The following is a 23,815-nucleotide window of genomic DNA, read 5'->3' as shown; positions in this document are numbered from 1 at the left end:
AAAAATATTTACAAGGTGGGTAGCGTAGTTCCCAGAATATAATGAGGATTCAAGAAATACTATCTATATTACTACTATTGTTTTTTTTAAATGATACAAAAACCCACAAAGTTTTTGTACAAAGTATTGCTACAATAGATACTCATCTCTTTAAAAAAATTTTGAAGAGCTTTATTTATTATTATACAATAGCTAAAACACATTCTCAAAGCCATTGATACAGCTCAAGTTATTTTTATATTTAAAATTTTTCATTTTTATTTTAAGAGTTGGTGAGAAGACATATATATTTGCTACTTTTGGGTTTCTTTTTGTTTCGTTTCATTTTTTATATCTGAGAAGGAGAGATGGAGACAGAGACAGAGAGTGAGCAGAGGAGGGGCAGAAAGATGAAGACAGAATCTGAAGTAGGTTCCAGGCTCTGAGCTGTCAGCACAAAGCCTGACATAGGGCTCTAATTCACAAGCTGTGAGATCATGACCTGAGCTGAAGTTGGACACTTAACCAACTGAGCAACCCAGGCACCCTTACTTTTGGTTTTTCTTAATTTCTGTCTCAGGTGCCATAACTAACTTCCCAATAAATCTACTATAAAAGAAATACACAATGAAGAAAGGGAAAACACACAAAACAAAGGGGATGTAGGGAATCAAGCTGAGGGATAGAACCCAAATATTTTTGCTCAAGTCCTTGAGTTTTGTGAACTAGGACAGTCATGAGAGATCACAAATGTTTCAGTAACTTAATCAGGATTAGGAAGAGCTCAGACATTATCTTTAAAATAACTTATCCACTACATATATAGTATAGGGTAAAATATGAGAACATATGTGTTGGATGTATACATACGTATCTTCTTAATGTTCTGGAGTAAATTTTAGGTAAGAAATTGTTGAGAACCTGTATTTGAAGTCCACCTCAAAATATAGCAATTTTTCTACATAATGACTTTTATCTTATTTTTATTATGAGACAGTACAAAACAACCACATGTGATCTTAAGTCCTATGACAGTATACATTACCTAGCTCAGGTTTGTCAAGTAAACTGATTAAAATACGAAAAGGTTTTAGATCCTGCATTAAAGTGCTCTCTTCTCCAAATCCATTCACTTGTAAGATGCCCACCATTGCCTTTAAAAAAGAAAAAGTACATTACTCATTTAAATAAACAGATTCAAAGACACTTTTCTTAAGAAAAAAATTTAAATACGACCATATGTAATGGAGATTTACATCTATTGCTTTTCTGAAACTCTTTCACTGAAGTTAGCTTTTTTCCTCTGCTAAGGGGGAAAAAAAGGTTTTATTCATCCATCTTGAGAGAAAAAAAGAGTGCTTACATTTGCTCTAGAAAAAAAGTGGAAAAGTTAAAGAAAATCTAGAAAAATAAATTCATGGTTATTTGAATTTTTGCCTAAAAGAAAAAAGTGTTTCTATTTAACATCATCATCGATGCTCCAAACTATGGCACAGTATCATGACAGCATCTGCTATTATACAATTGTCTTCCCATTGGTAGTTCAAAACTATATTCTTATAACTTCACTCATTTAAAAATGCTTCGGATACCAACAAATCTCTTTATCTTGAATATAAAGTAAAAATAATATAAAAGTATGGCTCATTTTAACTTTTCCATTACAATAGCAGTTTTACCACATTTAGATTCCTCATGCAACCCAAATTTTCCCAAGGCTTCAGAGGATATAACAGAGGTCCTAGCCCATTTTTGGAAGAGCTCCAATTCACAGGGCAGACAGGTAAGAAGCTGTAACTATGTATTAATAAAGTTATGAGATCAAATTAAGCAATCTCTGGACTGACACAGAAATGAGTCTATCTTAAGATTACTTACTCATTGTATTGTAATCATTTGCTTGTTATAATCATTCTTAGGAAGTTTGTGAGTCTTGTCTCCACCCGTCAGTGATGAATTAATTCAATTAAGGCAGGACCTTGTCTTACACTTGTTAACTCTAGTGATCAGGGAGTAACCAAAAAATAAAATGAAAGCATTCATTACCTGGACCAACAATTCTTTTGAAAAGGTAGTGAAATAGTAAGTAGCATGTTCTTCAGGATTACTGTGTCTTGTGCTTCTGGGTCCTATGATAGCACCGTTGTTATCAAAACCTCCATGGAAACAAATGGCAAAATAAATTATACTGGAATTCTCAAAACTGTTGTTCATTAAATACCAAAACACCAAATATCTCAAAAACAACACCAAACACTTACCAATTAGTAGCCCAATCAATGTCAGCAAGAGAGATCATTTTAGATAATTTAATAAAGGGAAACCAATTCAATACATAAGCGAGTATCATAGTATTCTTCCAGCATTATCCAATATTTTTCTTTTCAATCTAACAAATAGTGAAATAACTGAAGATTCAGAAAATCCAAGATAAGTTATATTTTATCTTTTCACTCTAAGCAGTAAGGAGTTGTGGATGGGCCAAACACTCAAAGTATGGAAAAACAAAGAACTTACTGCTTGAGTGCAAGACTGGTAAGGTACCATGTGTGGGTCAGCAGTAATAGTTCTGATTCCTTTGATGACTTCAAAGTTTTGGAAATTATGTTATTATTTTGATTATTTATCCTTTTTTGTCTACATACTCACAGTATAACAGCCTCAATTTATAGGAGGAAAAAAATCTTGTCAAAGGAAACAGGAATGGGTTAAAATAGCCTCTAATGTTAAGAAGATTTTGAAATTTCTTCATATAATACACAATTAATCCTATTTACATTTTTATTGTCTATTTAAGCAAACTATTAATTTCTTCATTTAGGACACACATGAAACTTGATAATACTTATGTATGGCAAATTTCCCTGTATCTTTCCCAAGCTAAGACCATACACATCAAACACCTACCAAGAAGCCATGCATAAAGTCTTCGGTTCAGGGACATATCCCTCCTCAGTACTACATGAAGAGCTGCTGACAAGATCCTGATCATATCTGGTCGAGTGGCCTGAAAAAGTTAAAGATGTAGTTGTATTTCATCACATACAAAAACACATTCTTTTTTTTCCTCTTTAAAAAACATACCACCTTGCAATACGCTCAGAACTTTAGGGCTTATGAGGTAGTTTCATAGAAGACTCATCTGACTCTTCAAACACAGGAATGGTTATTGCCATTTTACAGATTAGGGAACAATAAGAAAAGGTAACGCAGCTGTTTAGTTGCATACGTGAAACTATACCTCAATTATTTTAATCTCCATTTTAAAATTCGTTATCCTATCCAGAATTAGCAAGCTCTGACACAAAACAAAAAATGGAGTAAGATGGAACCAACTCAAGAAAATCATGTCTTTAGTCTTTTACATTCATAGCTGTGTCAACTGGTGGTAATTACTTTAGATGTTCATGATCTTCATCAATTTCAAGCCTTTCATTTTCTGATCTCTTAAAAATTTTTATCTTGTAGTATTTCATACAGAAAAATATAAAAAATATAATGAATGCTTTTTGTGCCCATATCCAGCTTTAACAAATCTTTTTTTTTTCATGTTACTCAAGATCTTCTAAAGAGAAAATAATTTTTCTTTGCATCCTTCCTAATAGCCTTAATTAGATATTTAAAAAATATACTAAAGAAGATCTGGTTTTCACTAAAAGAGGTGAAGTTAAAAGATAACAGGAAGGCAGCTAGTTAAATTGCTATTAATTTTAAGACTATTTCTAGATAATCACTTTAAAAGAGAATCTTGGACCCTGAGCATTAGAAGGTAACGTGGAAATCAATTAGTCTAACAATCACTCTAGAATAAAAAGGGCCTAAGTACTTAGCCAAATTCAAATGTCTGGTTATTGCCTCACCTAGACAGAGAATGGACTTTACAAAAAAATTAACTTTATTTTTGAGAACTGACTTCTTTATCATAGACTTCTCAACTTTTTCCTATGCCATGCTTGACAGTATTAAGCAGCTTACATGTTTTAAAAGAATCTTCGAGAAATAACTGAGATATTACAGAACACAGATCATCAATAGCCAAAAAATTATGGTCATTCATCTGAACACAGAGGTCTTTATTAATCTAAACAATTTGCAAAGTGTGGCCCCTGAACTCCTGAGGATCTCTAAGACTCTTTCAGGGGGTCCACGAGGTAAAAACTATATTCATGACAATTCCAAAATGTTATCTGCCTTTTTTGATGTGTGGCATTTGCTCTGATTATGCAATGCTGAGTAAAACTGCCAGCATCTTAGCATGAAAAGAAGCAGTACAGCAGTGGCATCTACTGTACTTGTGGTCATGGTCATTCTTTACTGCCATATACTTCTAGTAAAATTAAAAACAAAGAAAAAGAAAAGCCAGTTTCACTCAAGAACGTTGTTGATGAAACAGAAGTTTGTTTTATTAAATATTAGTCCCTGAACACACGTCTTTTAATATCCTGTGTAATGAAATGGGGAGTATACACAAAACACTTCTGACATATACTGAAGTATATATGATGGATGACTAGGGGCACATGGGTGGCTCAGTCGGTTGAGCATCCGACTTGGGCCCAGGTCATGATCTCGTGGTCCCTGAGTTTGAGCCCCTTGTCAGGCTCTGTGCTGACAGCTCGGTGCCTGGAGCCTGCTTCAGATTTTGTGTCTCCCTCTCTGCCCCTCCCCCACTCACGCTCTCTCTCTCAAAAAAAAAAAAAAAAATGATGGATGTCTTGAGGAAAAACACTTGTGTGACTGTTTGCATTGTGAGCTGTACTATCGGCTTTTTTTTTCATCAAATACCACTTTTGCCTGAAAGAGTGATTGACACAAACTATGATTATCAGGCTTGAACACTTGGCACATATTTTCTCAAAAATAAAGTGTCCCTGCAACAAAAACAATTCATATTCATCATTACAAATAATAAATTTAGAGCTTCTACGAGAAAATCTGAATTTTTGTTTTAAGATTTTTTGTTTTATTTTTTTAGAAAGAGAGGACAGGAGCAGGGGAGGAGCAGGGGAGGAGCAGGGGAGGAGCAGGAGAGAGAGAGAATCTTAAGCAGGCTCCACTCCCAGCACAGAACCCAACATAGGGCTTGATTTCACGACCATGAAATCATGACCTGAGCTGAAATCAAGAGGTGGATGCTTAACTGACTCAGCCACCCAAGCACCCTAAAGATTTTATTTTTTAGTAGTCTCTACACCCAACTTGGTGCTCAAACTTCATTCCTGCCTCCCCCCGGCCCCCTGCCCCACCACTGAGGTCAAGACTCACATGCTCTACTGACTGATCCCACCAGACACCCCGATAAAATTTGTTATTTGGCTTGAAACTGTATGTACTGAATTAAATTGGCTTGAAAGCTTCCCAATACCTAAAAAAATTTACTGATGAGATCAGTGGGGACAGTAAGAAATGTGATAGTTGTTACTGTGTTAACCTTTGAAAGATCTGCATAATTCGGCAACTAACATTTTCCAAATAACCAACCATGATGTTACAAAAGCATATTTGGGTAAAACATCCATTCAAGGGTAAGAAAGACCAGCAGGTTTTCATGAAACAGAACATGAAAAGTTTATTGATATGGTTTCAGATTCCATAGTGCAACTAATTTTTTACAAACTGCAGCTTATTGAAAGGTGCCTGGGTGGCTCTGTTGATTAAGCATCTGAAACTTGATTTCAGCTCAGGTCATGATCTCTCATGGTTTCATGGGTTCAAGTCCCACGTTGGGCCCCACGCTGACAGCACAGAGCCTGCTTGAGATTTTCTCTACCTCTCCCACTCATGTGTACGCGCTCTCTGTCTCTCTCAAAATATATAAACATTTTAAAAAACCACTACTTATTGAGTTATGGTGTAGTATCAAAGAAGAATATGCTGTTTTAACAACAACAACAAAATGACTGCTGAAACACTCCTCCCTATTCCAATTACATATCAGTGTGAGATCAGATTTTTTTTCATATACTTCAAATGAAAGAAAAAAATCAAAACAAATTGGATACAAAAGCAGATATGAACATTTTGTTCCATACTAGAGCATACATTAAAGAAATCTGTGGAAAATTTCTACTCTATTCACTAATTATTTCAATGTGTTGGAAGAGTTACTTTCATAAAATGTTATCTATACTAACATGATAACTCTGTTACTGTTAGCTTTAAGTAAATTAGTAAATATTTAAAAATCTGTCAGTTTTAATTTCTAGTATGATATAGATAAATCTAACCTCCATAAACAAAAGATTTTTTTTTTTTTAGGATCCTCAATATTTTTAGAGAGTATAACAGGGTCCTAAAACCAAAGCATTTGAGAACTGCTGATCTAACATCAGATATGAAGATTACAGATACTGCCACAAAATCTTGAAAAGAACTAATGTCTCCCAATCTTATTTTGAGAAAAAAAAATATTCTTTTTTTTTTTTAATTTTTTTTAACGTTTATTTATTTTTGAGACAGAGAGAGACAGAGCATGAACAGGGGAGGGGCAGAGAAAGAGGGAGACACAGAATCTGAAACAGGCTCCAGGGTCCGAGCTCTCAGCACAAAGCCCGACGTGGGGCTCGAACTCACGGACCATGAGATCATGACCTGAGCCGAAGTCGGACACTTAATCGACCAAGCCACCCAGGCGCCCCGAAAAAAAAAAACTATTCTTAAGAAAGAAGTCACTACTACTTCTTCTTCTTTTTTTTTTTTTAAATTTATTTATTTGAAAGAAAGAAAGCGTGCATATGTGCGGGGCTGGAGGCAGGGAGACAGAGACAGAGGGAGAAAGAGGGAAAAAAAGAGAGAAAGAGAGAGAGAGATAGAGGGAGGGAGGGAGGGAGGGAGAGAGAGAGAGAAAGAGAGAGAATCCCAAGCGGGCTCTGCACTGACAGCACAGAGCTCAATATGGGGCTCGATCTCAGGAACGGTGAGATCATGACTGGAGCTCAAACCAAGAGGTGGACACTCAACAAACTGAGCCACCGAAGTGCCCCGGAAGTCACTTCTTGCTTACTGTTGACATCACCACATATTTCTAATATGGAAAACAATTCTCACTTAAAGGTACAAATGTTAGAGATTAGGGTCAACTTTCCATGAAATAAGTAAAAAGAGTCTAATAACCTGTCAACTGCTGAAGCTCTTAATAGTAATCACTTATGGGACAAGGTAATAAAGGCTGTGTTAAGTTACAATTACAATCAGTATTTGCTTAAAATTATATGCAAGATATGGAAAGAGGAAAATGGAGAACAAAGATGACAACTTCACCCATACTCTCAGGTAATCTAAAAACATGGTATGGTAATAGGTGGAAAATATTGGCTCTGGGTAGGGTACATACTTAAAAAAAACTTTAAACATAGCTATTGTTTTTATAATACAAATTATAGAAGGCAAGGCTTGAGAAAATCTTCTTGGCTGGGAGGGATACAGAGGTAGAGTAAGAAAGTACTGAAGGAAACTCAGCTAAACAAAAGGTTGAGAAACACTGGTCTAATGAGATTACAAATTAAGTTCTTCCCAGTTTAAGTCTACCATGACTTAATCCCTCACATTTTATTGAGTCACCTATCGTACACTGAAGGAGTAAAAAATGTTGAATGCCTGGAAGGGAAGAAAGACGGGGAAGGTTTAAGAGTAAAGGTCAATACATTTTTTTTCAATAAAGATCCAGATAATAGACATTTTAAGCTTTTGAGCCATATACGTTATTTTAGCATATTCAAATCAAACTCATTATTACCTTGTGAGCTGTATGCCCACCCCTATACTGGTAAGTTCAGACTACACTGATGTCCCAGCAGGTGTTTCTGTGAAAAGTCAGAGACAGAATAAAGGCTTCTGGTTTAAGGATGGAACATTTAAAAAAATTGAAACTGAGTATAGTTTGTGTCCCAATTAGGGGCAATATAGACAATGAAGTATAAAATTCTCCAATTATTAACAACTCAATTTCAAACGGAATAAAGTAATAAAGAAAAAGCTGAGTATGACAAATCATAATGAAAATCCACCAGTTTATCTACTAACCACAGCTCTGACAAAACTCCCAAACAATAGTCTTTTCTGCTAATGACTTTTTAGAAATAAAGTTTTCCAAGGCAGAAATTCTTCATATCTTATTACTTTTGTTGTACCATTCTGAATGTTCACATATTGGTGCTCATAACTTTTCAAAGTTTAGAACTCGAAAGAATTTAGACCATTTCTTTAAAAATGAGAACATTGATTCACTTAAGTTCTACCAGTGAAACACTTCACTCATGATTTGTTAACTGCTCTCATTTGTAATAAAAGTACTAGAGAATGTCACAGTGACTGAATATTTGGCTTTCCAACAGCCAACACTGCTAAAGTTCTAACATACATCACCAAATCGCCAAACCAAGAAAAGGTAACATCATGACAGAGATAACAGCTAGGTGAACCTAGGTCTCAGAGACCTGCCTCACTCAGAGTTAGCAATGATTATCTTTTGTTTTTCATAGGTTACAACTTTTTTAAAAGGTATGAAATTTTAAAATTTCAATTTCCATGTTCTTATCCAAATCAATAAACCTTTTTTCCCCCAAATTCCCAAAAATTCCACTCCTTGAAAAATTTGCTTTTTATGTATTATACTTACAAATTTATAAAACAAAAGAATTCAACCTAAATTCTATTAAAAAAAATAACTACATGAGGATTCTAGGATTTTCCAAAGAATTCCTTATGTTAATATCATTATTAATGTTGTTACCTGACTCATGTGGAAGGGAAAACAGAAGAGTATGAGGTCCAGTGTGCTTCTCTGTACAAGTACACTTGAGTCCTGCACGGAAGTACTTACTGCTTCTACCTGAAATAAAAGAGCCTTTAACATCTCTTGTCTGTTACATTGGGAAATATTTACTGTGCAAATGGAATGTTTCATTTTTTCCAATAAATAAAAGTTTGCTTCTCAGTTTATCACTAATTAAAATGTATTTATATTATTTTGAATAAATAGGTAAATATATTATGAGGGCTTAAAAAAAATTAAGGCACACAAAAGAGTATACAGCAAAAAGTTCTCTCCCATATCTATCTCCCAACCGACTTCTTTTCTACAATGCAACCAGTATTATTGGTGACTATTTTCTGAAATGTAAGTAAATAAAAACATACATGCATATATCCCAAACTTTGCTTTTCTCTTTTAACAATATATTTTGGAGATCTTTTCTTAACACTACATAAAGAGCTTCATTATTTTTTCATGGTCAAAGAGATACTCTATTTCATAGATGAATCCTAATTTTTTAATAGGTTCCTAATAATAGACACTAGTACTGTTGGTAAATATTTACTAAATAATGCTGCAACATATAATATACAGATGTACATTATAGGATAAATCCCTTAAAGTAGAATCTCTGGGTCTTGGGGATATGCATTTGCAACATGAATAGAATGCTTCCCATTAAGGTTATGTACATTTATATTCTCACCAGCTATGTGTGACAATTTGTTTTTTCATGTTTACTCACGCCTTTTTTTTTTTTTTTTAATTTTTGCCAATCTGATGTATGACAATTGGTATCCTGGTGTAAATTTTTATTTCTATTATAAGTAATAGAGCATCTTTTCATATGTTTATTTGTATTTCTATTAGGTAAATTATCTGTTCAAATCCATTTTTCCACTTGATTGTTAATAGTTGCTTATTTATTTATAGTAGCTCCTTGAATAACAATGAAGTTAGTCCTTTGTGATATGTTACAAATAGTTTTTCAATTATGACATTTATTTTTTAAAGAAATAAAGTGACTTGTTTAAAATTTCCATTAACTCATTAAAAGGAAATGTTAACAATACATTTAAAAATCTGCATCAAAATGGTATAGTCATTTTGGAAAATTGGCAGTGTTTTATAAACTTAAACATACACTAGAAGAAAACACAGGAGGAAATGTTTGTGATCTTAAATTAGACACAATTTCTTGTATCTAACACTAAAAGCACAAATGACAAAAAACAAAACAGATTAACTGTACTTGATCAGAGTTAAAATTTTTGTGCTTCCAAGGACAGTATCAAGAAAATGAGAAGACAAGTCCACAAAATGAGAGAATATATTTATAAATCACAGACACAAGGGTTTAACATCCAGAATATATAAAGAACTCCTACAGTTCAACAACAAAAAGGAAATAACACAATAATGGGAAAAGAATTTGAAGAGACACTTCTCCAAAGAAGATATAAAAATGGCCAATAACCACAGGAAAATATGTTCAATGTCATTAGACATTAGGGAAATGCAAATCAAAACCATAACGAAATAACACTTCACACCTGCTAAGGTGTCCTATATAAAAAGACAGACAATAACAACGTTTGAAAACGATGTGACAAATGGGAACCCTCATGTATTGCTGGTGGAAAAATAAACTGGTGTAGTCACTTTGGAAAAGTTTGCCAGTTCCTCAAAGTTAAACACAGGTACCATATGACCCAGTAATTCCACTACTAAATCAAATGAAAACCTATGCTGACACAAAAACATAGGTGTTCAGCATGTTCTGAACATAAATGTTCAGACCATTATTTATAATAGCCAGAAAAGAAGTAACTCAAATGTCCATCAGCTGATGGACAGCTAAATAAAATGTGGTATTCTCCATACAAAGTAGTATTATTCAACCTATAAAAAGAAATGAAGTACTGATACATGCTTCAACATAGGTGAATATTGAAAACATTGTGGTAATTCATAAAGGGCTCTATATTGTATAAGTGCATTAGTATGAAATATCTAGAATAGGCAAATCTATAGAAACAGGAAGATTAATGGTTACTAGTGGCAGGAGCGAGGGAAAAATGTAGTGAGATTAATGACTATGGGGTTTCTTTTTGAGGTGATAAAAAGGTTTTCAGAATTAGATAAGTGATAATTGCATCATTTTGTGGAAAAAGTTGAATTGTATAATTCAAAAGGATAAATTTTATGGTATGTGAATTATTTAATAAAGCTGTTATTTAAAAAAGTTAACATACCTTTACAATATGAACCATTTAGGAATCCTATTCCTAAATACTTTCCCAGGAAATAAAAACATATTTCTACACAAACAACTGTACGCAACTGTTTATAGCAGCTTTATTCATTACTGCCCAAACCAGAAACAAACGTTAACTGGTGAATGAATAAACAAACTGTGGTACATTCATACAATACTACACAGCAATGTAAAGGAACTAACTACTGATATATACAAACACATGGATGAATCTCAAATGTTATACAAAGTGAAAGAAACCAGACTTAATGGCTGATATTGTATGATTCCATCTATGTAATGTTCTAGAAAAAGCACAACTATAGAAACAGAAACCAGACCAGTGTTAGCAAGGGCCTGGGAACACAGGGTAAGAGAAGTAACCACAAAGGGGCACAGAAGAACTTTGTGGGGTGATATAAATGTTCTTTATCTTGATTAGTGTATTGATTACCTGACTATAGGCATTTGTCAAAATTCATACAACTGTACACACAAGATGTTATTTTCAGTGTATGTTTATTACAGTTTAATAAATGTAACCAAAATCTGCATAAAAATCTCATAGTCAGATGGGAGAAAAGTATGGGATGGTTAATCACAATTTTTAAAAAAACTTTTCAAAGTGCCTTTGAGGGTTTGTTGTTTACTCCTTTGCTAGTTTTCAGAGATAGCACTACAGAGATAAAAGGTTTCCTTTTGTTCTTCATCTAGAAATTAAAAAGTTTAATCAATGTGATTTTTTTGGTACAATTTTTCACCATCTACTTTGGGACTAGAGATCTTCTTGCAAAATTCCCATACAGAATCTAAAACCCATCTTTCCCATAATGAAAGCTATGATTGAAGAGAAGGTTCGCTTGGGTATAATTAATGTGGCTATATTAACAGTGGTCTGATCAGTTAGCAAGATGGTAATAAGGACCATTTATTTGCTTGAATAACAGTTGGAGATAACATATAACCTACAATTCTTTTTCCATGAAAAGAAATTTTTGAAGATTTTAAAAAGAATAATTAGTGACTAATTTTGTCTTTAAGTTTCCTTGATGAAAAGTGTAAGCTCCGTGAAAATAGGAACTTTGTGGCACGATTCTCAATGTCTGTCTGTAATAGTGTGCCTGGCTCTTGAGAAGTATGTTAAATGAGCAACCACATATAGACCTACCATTAGCTCAATATCACTGCCAATTATATAAAGTTGATCTTCCATGGAAAGCTTTCTGTTCAAATGGGCGAGAACATATGTGATTCCTGGTAAACGCACAGCAGGACTGGTGAGAAGACTCCCCCAGAGGGCACTGTAGAATGCGGACTGGTCCACTGCAGCAGCAACCTTCTCCAGCAAAGTGTTTGTTCTGAGGTACAAAACAGAGTGGCTTAACAAGAGAAGCATTTAGGGGGCACCTGGGTGGCTCAGCTGGTTAAGCATCGAACTCTTGACTTCGGCTCAGGTCATGATCTCATGGTTTGTGAGATCCAGTCCCATGCCGGGCTTTGCCCTGATAGTGCAGAGCAACTTGGGATTCTTTCTCTCCCTCTCTCTCTCTGCTCCTCCCCAACTTGTGTTCTCTCCCTTTCTCCCAGAAATAAACATTAAAAAAAAAGAGAGAAGCATTTAGTTTCACAGTGTTAAAAATAAATTCTTCTTTTCTGGAATGTATGAAAGCATTCACAGTATAGTTTACATGCCGTGCCCTGGAGACAAATGCGATAGACTGGGAGAAGCACATACTTTAGAGGACTGGATTTAAGTCTTGGCTCCCCCATTTACTAGCTGTAAGTTGGAGAAATCAGTTAATCTTTCTTCAGTTTCCCGATCTGTAAAATGAAGACAATGACAACAAAAAGAACACCCCAAGTCCTATCTACGTTAGTGAGTTGTTAAACACCATATACATTCATATTTATTTTTAATTTTTATTTATGTTTAATTTTTATTTACTTTTAATTTAATTTTATTTCATTTTATCTTATTTGAGAGAGAAAGAGAGAATCTTAAGCAGGCTCCATGCTTAGTACAGAGCCTGACATGGTGCTCGATCCCATGACCTTGGGTGGGATCATGACCTGAGCCGAAATCAAGAGTCAGATGCTCAGACTGAGCCACCCAGGCGTCCCAGACCACCATATACATTTTAGTTAACAGTAATCCTGTAGCAGAAAATATTTTCTCTTGGATTTCTATGAAATTCTTAAAGGACATTTTCCAAATGTTTCCTTTTCTTTGAAATCATATTATGCAACTCACAGTAACTTTGAGAGTGTCTTGGGGATTCTAGCAGGGGAATGTAGCTACTCATATATCCTTGACCAAAGAACAGTACTCCTCTATCAGGGAAGATCATCCCTTTCAACTAAGCACACAGCTTTGGGAGGGGCACACATGGAGTGGTGAGGGAAGAGGGAGAGACACCTGCTTAGCGAGCCAGGTCAGCTAAATCAACCCTGGCGATCAAATCAATGGGGTGACAGATATCACAGCCAGATCGCCCTCACATCTTATAATTTACAAAACTTTAATGAATTACACCTATAACAAAATCAAAGATATATTATTGCTTTATTAAGGACTGCATTCAAAAATTAATTACTTATGATTAGTTTCAAATATAGAATAATGTAATACATAAAAACTTATTACACTGTAGTAGAGTCAGAATCAAAAGAATCTGATGATGCGTTCTACTGTTTACTTGCTCTGTGACTTAACCTAACACTGTACTCCCTTCTGGCCTTAATATATCTATAGATTAAAAGAACACATTTATCAATCCCTTTATTATACTTTGTGTTGAAAAGCTACTAAAACATAATGCTATGGTCTGAATGTCTCCTCAAAAGGTCATATTAAAACCCTATCCTCCCAAAATGATGGCATCAGGAGAAGTGGAGCTTTTGGGGTATGCGTAAGTCATGAGTTCTTATGAAAGAAATCCCACAGAACTCTGTAGCCCCTTCCACTATGTGAGGACACCAGCTACGAACCAGGGAGAGGGCCCTCACCAGAATATGACCATGCTGGTACTCAGATAATGACTTCTAGCTTTTACAACTCGGACAAATAAATTTGCTGTTCATTAGCTGTTCATTTTGTTACAGCAGCTCAAACTGACTATGACACATTAACAAGACAAAACACAGACTATAGCCCTAAAAATCATTATTCACTGTTATATTTTTAATTGCAACTAGCAAACTTAAGTGCTTCCCTTAGAATACAACAATTTAAAATTTAAAATAAAATGGACTTATACACTAAATGAAATAAAACATATGTTTCTAAAACTGTAAGCAAGTAAGTAAAAAAGTTAACAAAAGAAAATGATAAATTTTGAGGACCAAAATTATATTTTCTCAAAGTAGCTCAGGAGCGTAATCTAGTATTTTCAGGGTTAGAGTCTGACTATATTACAGAAACATATAAACCACCATAAAATAGAGTAACTGGTGAGTGCTCTAGAATAAATTAAATTTAAGTCATTAAGTGTACTCATAAAATTAAGTTTGGCCTTTTTTATGTTTGCTACCTCAACTCATAATTTCATTTTTGGTGAGAATATCAGTAACAAGCTATTAAAGATAGTTAACACCATCATGTGCTGTCTACAACTATAAACTTCCTAAGAAATAATAGGCTCCAAGATGCATTAATTCATGTTCTTTGAAAAATTAAAATATCAAGAGCATCATGTCAACAGCCAGTAAAACATCACTGTACTTGGTGTTAGGCTCTTTTCTACCACTAAGAATTTAAAAACTGTTGGCACATGGTTCAATTTCCCATTCTTTTATTAATTTAAATTCTTATATATTGTATTATTTTAAATTATGGGTCACAATTTTTTGAGCGACTTAACATGTGCTAGGAACTGGACTGATTTCATTATTATAACAACAGAATGAAATAAGTATTATGTGTGTTTTATAGATGAGGAAACTTAAAAAACTTCAGACATGTTAAAAAAACTTTCTTTTTAGCTAGGATTTGAACCCAGTCATCTATCTCCCAAGTCTGTGCTCTTAGCTATATTTTCAGTGCAATACACAAACTAGATATATTACAATAATTATTTTTTGCTACAGAAATCTTCACGTGATATATTCAAGGGTCTAGAATAATTAATTTTTGTGATGTTAAAACATTATCGATCCAAGGATACTTGGTGACAAATCCAGGCCTTTGATCACTTAGTGGCAACAACAGTAGCACCATTTCACCTCTCGTAGTACTCCGATCCTTCTTCTAAGCCAGGCAGAATACCAGTTAGCAATCCTTGTAGACCAGGCTTCAGTGTTTTACCCAAAGGCAGGTAATATATCTCATACAAACTTAGCAATGTTGGTTTCACAGACATGGCAGCATTTGCAAGAAGAGGAAATAATCCAGAACTGTTTAAAAACATAGAAATAAATGGGGGTAAGGAGAAGCACATTAAACTACAAAATATTAATTCATATGCACATATGATGAGGGAGAGTGGGGCAAGCTGAGGGCAAAATACAGGCTGGCAGACCCTTTCCCCCAGGTAGAATATGTGTGATATTCCTTGAACACTTCTGGCTACCCAAGAACAAAGGAAAGGGTGCTTGCCATGGTGATGTGGGAAACTAAGGCTAATGAAACATTAAATCCCCTTATTGCCTACAGCCCATTGACAAATCCATGAAACAGGCAGTGTGACTTCCCTCTAGGAGCTCAGTTGCCTTTGCTTTGCTAGGGGCAAAAGAGAATCTTAGCTTAACATTAACCCAACCTCGAGGATCCTGTAAGCCTACTTTAACATACAAAAATCCCTCAGGAGCACCTGGGTGGCTCAGTTGGTTAAGTGTCCCACTTTGGCTCAGGTCATGATCTCATAGTTCATGAGTTCGGGCCCCATGTTGGGCTCTGTGCTGACAGCTCAGAGCCTGGAGCCTGCTTTGGATTCTGTGTCTCCCTCTTTCTGTTCCTCCCCTGCTCACTCTCTGTCTCTCTCTCTCAAAAAGAAATAAACATTAAAAAATTAAAAAAAAAAAATTCCTTTGGAAACTTCCTTTATCTCAACTGCCCCAAGATATGTGCTGGCAATCATACTCCAAGCTTATGGCCTCCTGATATCCATCTGAAGGGTCTCATGACTGACATTTTATTAAATGGTAATAAATGGCATTTCCCTAGCAAAAGCTAGCCCCTCAAGGTCCTGGAGACCTTGCATCCAAAATACCTTCGAGACTTACTCTATCCCTGACCCCCTCCCAACCTGAAGGTATATAATCAGTTACCCATCATGACCCCAGTGCAGCTCTTCCTGCCCATGGGTCCTGTCCCCATGCTTTAATAAAATCGCCTTTTTGCACCAAAGATGTCTGTAAGAATTCTTTCTTGGCTGTCGGCTCTGGACCATGCCACCATCACCCCAAAATTTCATCACCTACATATGTATATAAACCTTAATTTATATTTTGATGAAATAATAAGTTATACCGATTGGCTCAAAATGCTATCCTGCATATTGATGACTTCTACTTCCATTAAACCCAGATTTCTCACCTAAGTTTCAGACTCAAAAGCCAGTGGCTAGCTAGCTAGCTATTTCACAGTCTTCAAATGTCACAATTTTAAAATATGGCATCACCATCTGTCTGGGTGACCAAAAAGCTATAAATTTAAAAGTGATCCTTTACCCTTTAAAAAAAAATCTTCTCTAACTTATAATCAATCACCAAGTTTTCTCTCCAAGTCACTCTTCTAGATATTTTTTAAATACTGTAAATTATCTCCATCTCTACCACACTTTTTCTTAGAAGACACCACCATTATATACAGCTCAGTCATCATGACTTACCAGGTACTGCTTCAGTATTGCCCTGAAGCAGCTGTCCTCAGTAAAACTTTTCATTGGCTTCCTGTTGCCTTTAGGATACAGTCTAGTTTAACACAGTTTTAACATTTTGCTACTCCATATCTCTGTACAGCTCACATAAACTCACCCATTTTACTCCTGCACCCTCTGCTCCAGCTATACTGAAGAATTCCTTTCAGGTTTGTTTTAAATCCTTCCATGCTCTTTTTAGCGTCCAGGCCTTTCCACAAGCTGTTCTGACAGGTTCAATTACTGCTCCCTTACTTCTGTCCTTTTTGTTGACTCCTAGACTTTCAGGAATTAGCCTAAGCCATTCCCTGGAGGAGAATGTCTCTTAATTAGACTAGGTTAGGCTCCCTATTTTATATTCCCATAGTACCCAATACTTATTTATTCTAGTAAGTAATTCTGTTTTTATTAATTCTAATAAGTAATTCCGTAAATATCAGAAAGCAAGGTACCATGACTATCTTTCTGTTTCTGTATCCTAAGTCCCTAGCACCAAGTCCTCTTGCACTTAGTGGCTGCTTAACAAATGAATTAAGAATCTCTTGCTCCTAGTTTGTACAGTAAATAGAGGTCATCAAGAGAGAACTCCCTGAGTTTCCCACATTCCTGCCTCTAATTTTAGGCAGTCTGATTTAAATTTATAGTTGAAGCCTCCTCAAAGCTACCTTCCTCCATAAACTGCAGTGTCCAATGCCGACCTTTGCCAGAATCCTGCTTCATCCATTTTCCTTTTCACACTTTTAATTTCTTTCTCTTTTTTAAAATATTTTATTTTTTAAGTAATCTCTACACCCAACACGGCACTCAAACTGACAACCCAGAGATCAAGAGTTGCATACTATGAGCTAACCAGGTGCCCCCTTTCTGATAACTTCTATCTATCTTCTTCCACTTACATCTTTGCCTTTCAACACAATTGTGGTTATCTGTGAGTCTAAAAAGAGAATAAATTACAACAACAAAATCCCAAATCCTTTATCTTCACTGCATTCTGGCTTGAACCTATCTTCCCATTTCAATTAAAAAAAAAAAAAGTATGCATTTTCCCCTATTTATCACCTGTCATCTGATCTTCGATCAGGATACTTCTATGCCCTCTAATGAAACTATTCTCATTATCATCAGCAATGTCTATTAACTGCCAGATCCTATGCTCTATTTTCAGCCCTTTTACTATTTGCTTTGCCTGTAATATTTGATACTGTCACCTACAATTTTCCGTTGAAACTCTCTTCCCTTTTGGCTTCCACGTTAGCTATTTCCTGCTACATTTTCTATCTCTGACTCTTGTTCCCCTTCACTGACTAAATATTCACAGAATGGTCTTCCTTTTCCTTCCTTCTTATTCACAATGTACCTGGGTGATCTCAATTATTCTCATGGCTTCAACTGCCACCTAAATGATCACCGCTCTAAAATCTCTCTCCAGCCTGAGGTCCAAATTTGTTTTACCAAAATCTTACATACACATTTAAGACTTTGTGGTACTCAAACTGCACATCTAGCCTTCTTAGTAACACAACCATATACTGTATCATGTTTAAAAAAATAAGCCCAAAGAGGCAAGATGATATTTTATCAAAATATAGTGTATACAAGTTTACAAAGTCTTTGTATGTAATTATGCTAAACCATAAACCTCGAGATTAAAGAAATTACTTAATGAAAAATAAAAAGTCCAACATTAATATAAACTTTAGTTTTTAAATTAGGTATGCTTTTAACAACTATAGAATAGCAATATAATTTTACTCCAAAATGTGTATGTGAGAATGTCTGCCATATTTAGAAATGGTTTTCTAGAAGTGGTATTCTAGAGATAATTTACTATTTTTACGTAACATACCAGTGACAAAATGAGATATACTGTAATTTATTTTTTATTTTTTTTAATGCTTATTTTTGAGAGAGAGAGAGAGAGAGAGACCAGAGGATGAGCAGGGAAGAGGCAGAGAGAGAGGGAGACACAGATTTGAAGCAGGCTCCAGGCTCTCAGCTGTCAGCACAGACTCTGACGCAGGGTTCGAACCCACTGTCTGTGAGATAATGACCTGAGCTGAAGTCAGACACTCAACCGACTGAGTCACCCAGATGCTCCAGATATACTGCAATTTTGTAAAATAGCTATGTTTCTTAAGGTAAAATTTGTGTTATTTTAAAGTTGAAAAAGTAGCAGACATGAATTATAAAAGAAAAATATTGCATTAAGGAAGGAAAATCCAGGGGCGCCTGGGTGGCTCAGTTGGTTAAGCGTCCGACTTCAGCTCAGGTCATGTCTCACAGTCCGTGAGTTCGAGCCCTGTGTCGGGCTCTGTGCAACAGCTTGGAGCCTGGAGCCTGCTTCAGATTCTGTGTCTCCCTCTCTCTCTGCCCCTCCCCTGCTCATGCTGTCTCTCTCTGTCTCAAAAATAAATAAATACATTTAAAAAAATTAAAAATTTAAAAATTAAAAAAAAAAAGAAAAGAAAGGAAAATCTATCAGTTAATAGAGAATTACACACATTGATTCAGCAATTCTCAGCTTTTCTTTTTAAGTGCTTTCTCTTTGGAATGTAGTATTTATTACTATTAAAAACCTGTTACTGACTTCAGATGGTATTTTTAAGACATCCATGCAGAATTTAAAGATAAAACATATATGCACAGTAAGGCAAATCAGCAAAGCTAAAAGTTTGCATTAAAAAAAAAAAACTGAAGTGATAAACCCATGACAAGACTGACCAAAGTAAAAAAAAAAAAAAAAAAAAGAAATGAGGTCTGAGTTACCAATGTCAAGACTGAAAGAGGAAAACTAGATATATACATGCAAAAGAATGAAACTAGACCCCTATCCTATGCCACACACAAAAGTTAACTTGAATTAGGGACTTAAATATAAGGCCAGAAACTATAAAATTCTTAGAAGGAAACATAGGGGGAAAGCTCCTTGATATTGGTCTTAGAAATGATATTTTGGATATGAAACCTAAAGCACAAGCAAAAAAAGCAAAAATAAACAACCAGGACTACATCAAATGAAAAAGCTACTGCACAGTAAAAGATGATCAATAAACCAAAAAGTCAATCCATCGAATGAGAGAAAATATTTGTAAACCACATATCTAATAAAGAATTAATATCCAAAATTAATATAAGGGACTCACATAACTGGATAGCAAAAACACCTCCAATAATCGAATTAAAAAATGGGCAAAGGACCTGAACATTTTTCTAAAGAAGATACTGGAATGGCCAATAGGCACATGAAAATGTGCTCAAGATCATTAATCATCAGGGAAATACAAGTCAAAACCACAATGGGGTACCATCTTACAACTGTTAGACTATTATCAAAAGACAAGAAATAAATGCTGGAGAAGAAGTGGAGAAAATAGAATCATTGTACACTGTGGGAGGGAATGTAAACTGGTACAGCAATTATGGACAATAATACGGAGGTCCTTCAAAAAATTGAAAATAGAACTACAATATGATCTGGAAATCCCACTTCTGGCTATATGTCTGAAGGAAATGAAATCAGGATCTTGAAGAGATATCTGCATTCCCATGTTCACTGCAGCATTATTTCCAATAGCAAGACATGGAAACTTGTGTCCACTGACAGATGAATGGATAAAGTGTCACACATGATTATGCACGTGCACACACTCATGTACACACACACGCACATTCTCTTTCTCTCTCTCTCTCTCTCTCTCTCTCTGGAGTATAATTAATCATGGAAAAAAAGAAATCTTGCCATTTGTGACAATATGGATGGATCTCTAGGGCATTATGCTAAGTGAAATAAGTCATACAGAGAAAGACAAATGCTGTATGGTCTCACTTAAATGTGGAATCTAAGAAAATCAAACTCATAAAAACAGAGAAGAGAATGGTGGTTGCCTAGCAGGTGGGGGGAGGAGAAATGAGTGAAGGTGGTCAAAGGTACAAGCTTCTAGTTATAAATAAGTTACAGGGATGTAATGTACAGATGGTGACTAGGGTTAACAATACTGTATTTGAAAGTCGCTAAAAGAGAATAGACCTTAAAAGTTCTCATCATAAGAAAAAAAATCACAACTGAGGTTATGATGGATGTGTTAACTAAACTTATGGTAATCATTTCACAGTATATACATATATCAAATAATATGTTGTATACCTTAGACTTAGTGTTGTAGTCAATTATATGTCAATAAGATTAAGAAAAAATTTTACATCTATATGAAAAGAGAGAGAGAGAGAGAGAGAGAGAGAACGAACTAGTAACCTCGAAGCTAGGTAAGAGGAAAGTACCCTGAATGCAGCACAGATAAGATGTTTAAAAACAAGGAAGAGAGGATCAGAAATGGGAAAGTCAGAGTGAGAAGATCTAACACATGCTTACTCATAGTTCCAAAAAGGGGAGACAGAATAGATGGAATCAAGGCAATTTTAAGAGTTTCAGAATTGATAAAAGTCACTGATTCATATATTTAAAAATCCCAATGAGTCCCAACTGGGATAAATACAGATACCTCCCTCTAAATACATCACAGTAAAACCACTGAGTACTAATGATGAAGAAAGTCTCTTATAGATAGGATAACTAGGCAAGTCTTCTCTGGGGATTTGGTATTTAATCAGTGATTTGGATTAGAGCATTACAGAGTGAGGGGGGAAAAAGAAAAAAATGAGGAACAATAAACAAAGAGACCTGTGTTACAGAATGGAGTAAATTGGGTAGAAAGTGGCAGGAGCTGGAGGTAATTGACAGGGGCAGGGCCAAAATATATAAAACTTTAGAAACATAGTAAGGGCTTTGATTTTGACTTTAAGTAACAGGAAGAAGTCAATGGAGGTTTTTAGCAGGGGAATGACATCTATTTAATGTGTTAAAAAGTTTACTCTGGTACTGTATGGAGAAAAGGGTATAAAAGGGTAAGAACAAGATATTATGCGAATGTTAGAAGGCCAGTGACAAAGACCAAGCTAGAGATAAAGCTTACTTAGAATAGACGCTGCCAGTGAGGGTGGAAATAAGTAGATGTATTGGAACATCTATCGGAACAATAGGTAACAATTATTGAGTACTTCCTATATGCTGCACATTGTTCTAAACACTTTATATATATTTACATTTTTAATTCTATTAACAATCCTGTGAAACTGGTAATCTTATTCTCATTTTGCAAATGAGAGACGAAGAAAATGATCCAAGATCACAGAGCTGGTTAGTGGTAAAGACAAACTATTTTGATTCCTCTGCTCCTGTGCTTCACCGATGAAACATCTCCTAGTGAGAGAATGTACATGGGAAGAAGAATATGGGCAAAGAAAACAAGTTATTAAGTGTAACCCTTGGATTTCAGGCTCATGTAAATGGATGGACAATGGTGCCATTTACTGAACTTTAGTGCACTGCAAAAGGCTGGGTTTATAGAAAATGAATTTAGTTTGGAAGAGGGTGAGCTTCAGCTGCTTTTAAAGAACCACAAAGAGATGGCAAGTAATCCAGAAGTTTAAAGCAGGAGCCAACACTGGTGATCCCAAGTTGGGAGTCAGCACTTAAAAGATAAATCATGGGTGTGAATATGCCCACCCAACAAAAGAATATAAAGTGAAAACATAAGACTAAGCAAACTTTAAGAAATTCTGTATGTCCAGGGATGCCTAAGTGGCTCACTCAGGTGTCTGACCTTGATTTTGGCTCAGGTCATGATCTCATGGTTTGTGAATTTGAGCCTTGCATGGGGCTCTGTGCTATCACAGCACAGAGTCTGCTTGGGATTCTCTCTCTCCCTATCTCTCTACCCCTCCCCACCTGCTCGCTCTCCTCTCAAAGTAAATAAAACTTAAAAAAAAAAACAAAACTCCATATGTCCATATCAAGATTGAGAAAGTAAACTGGAGAATGTAAACCAACAGAAAAAGGCTATTCCAGGTAAAGAATGGTCAACTACATTGAAAGCTGCTGAGAGATAAAGGTATCTTATTTTTTTCTCAGGGTAGTCCTTAAGTTTAAAAAGGCAGAAAGTACTGTAGTCTCAACAATTTTAAGTAAAAATCATAAATGACATAGAAAAAGAAAAAAATTTAACATTAAGGAACATCCTAAATTTTTCTGAAGCACTTAACTATCAAAATATTTGACATTGATACCTAAAAACTTCATTAAGGAGTTTTCAGTACTTTAGCTTTTACTGCACAAAGCATAACATAGTTAAAAATATATTTTATTTATACATAAAAAATTATTCTTACCTGTATAAAAAAAGATCTTTGGCAAGTCTCTTGGGTCCAATGATTTTAAAGATAATTTCATATGTTTCAAGTGCCTTTCGATGAACTCCACCTGGTAATGCTGGATGTAGGCATTGAGCTAGGCGTTTGCCTATAGTCAGCTTTTTGGGTACTACCTGGTACTTTGCATTATTTTGTAAAACCTTGAAGAAAACATTTTAATTCAGCTGAGAAAAACAAAAACATTATATCTTTTATTTCCATTTCCTAGCACAGAATTTTCAAAAATCCTTACAGGACTTCTTTACATTCTAAAAAGTTATAAAAGATGCCAAAGAACTCCTGTCTTAGTTACATCTATCAATATACACATTTAAAATTAAAACTGAGGATGCAAAAAAATTATTTTGTTAAAAAAAACCAAACCACTCCACGTTAACAGAAATACCATTTTTATTTTAAAAAATCAAAATATTTTGGGCGCCTGGGTGGCTCAGTAGGTTGAGCGACCAACTTTGGCTCAGGTCATGATCCCACAGCTCGTGAGTTTGAACCCCGCGTGTGTCTCTGTGCTGACACCTCGGAGCCTGGAGCCTGCTTCGGATTCTGTGTCTCCCTCCCTCTCTGCCCCTAATCCACTCACATTCTGTCTCTGCCTCTCTCAAAAATAAACAAACATTAAAAAAGAAAATTAAAAAAAAAACACAATATTTTGCCAACAAATTTATTCAGAAGAGAGGCAATGATTTTGATTTTTGCAAATCT

The 23,815-nt window shown here is 35.2% G+C and overlaps 1 protein-coding gene across 13 annotated transcripts in view; it reads right to left on the bottom strand.

Annotated features, from left to right (window-relative positions):
- DOP1A (DOP1 leucine zipper like protein A) overlaps nucleotides 1-23,815 on the bottom strand; it is a 110,942-nt gene that overhangs the window by 52,291 nt on the left and 34,836 nt on the right. For 9 of the 13 annotated variants that reach the window (XM_081795753.1, XM_081795757.1, XM_081795756.1 and 6 more), the window contains exons 3-9: nucleotides 23,072-23,253; nucleotides 15,213-15,383; nucleotides 12,160-12,349; nucleotides 8,711-8,809; nucleotides 2,887-2,986; nucleotides 2,026-2,135; nucleotides 1,025-1,133 (exon numbers count right to left, since the gene is read on the bottom strand). In XM_081795753.1, coding sequence (XP_081651879.1) covers nucleotides 1,025-1,133; nucleotides 2,026-2,135; nucleotides 2,887-2,986; nucleotides 8,711-8,809; nucleotides 12,160-12,349; nucleotides 15,213-15,383; nucleotides 23,072-23,253 — 961 coding nt within the window. The remainder of the gene's footprint in view (nucleotides 1-1,024; nucleotides 1,134-2,025; nucleotides 2,136-2,886; nucleotides 2,987-8,710; nucleotides 8,810-12,159; nucleotides 12,350-15,212; nucleotides 15,384-23,071; nucleotides 23,254-23,815) is intronic. The other 4 variants (XM_081795754.1, XM_081795758.1, XM_081795761.1 and 1 more) reach the window with 2 other exon arrangements.

Source organism: Panthera onca, chromosome B2, assembly GCF_046562875.1.
Source record: "Panthera onca isolate mPanOnc1 chromosome B2, mPanOnc1 haplotype 2, whole genome shotgun sequence".
Lineage (NCBI taxonomy): Eukaryota > Metazoa > Chordata > Mammalia > Carnivora > Felidae > Panthera > Panthera onca.
This window is presented reverse-complemented; position numbering and strand designations above follow the sequence as displayed.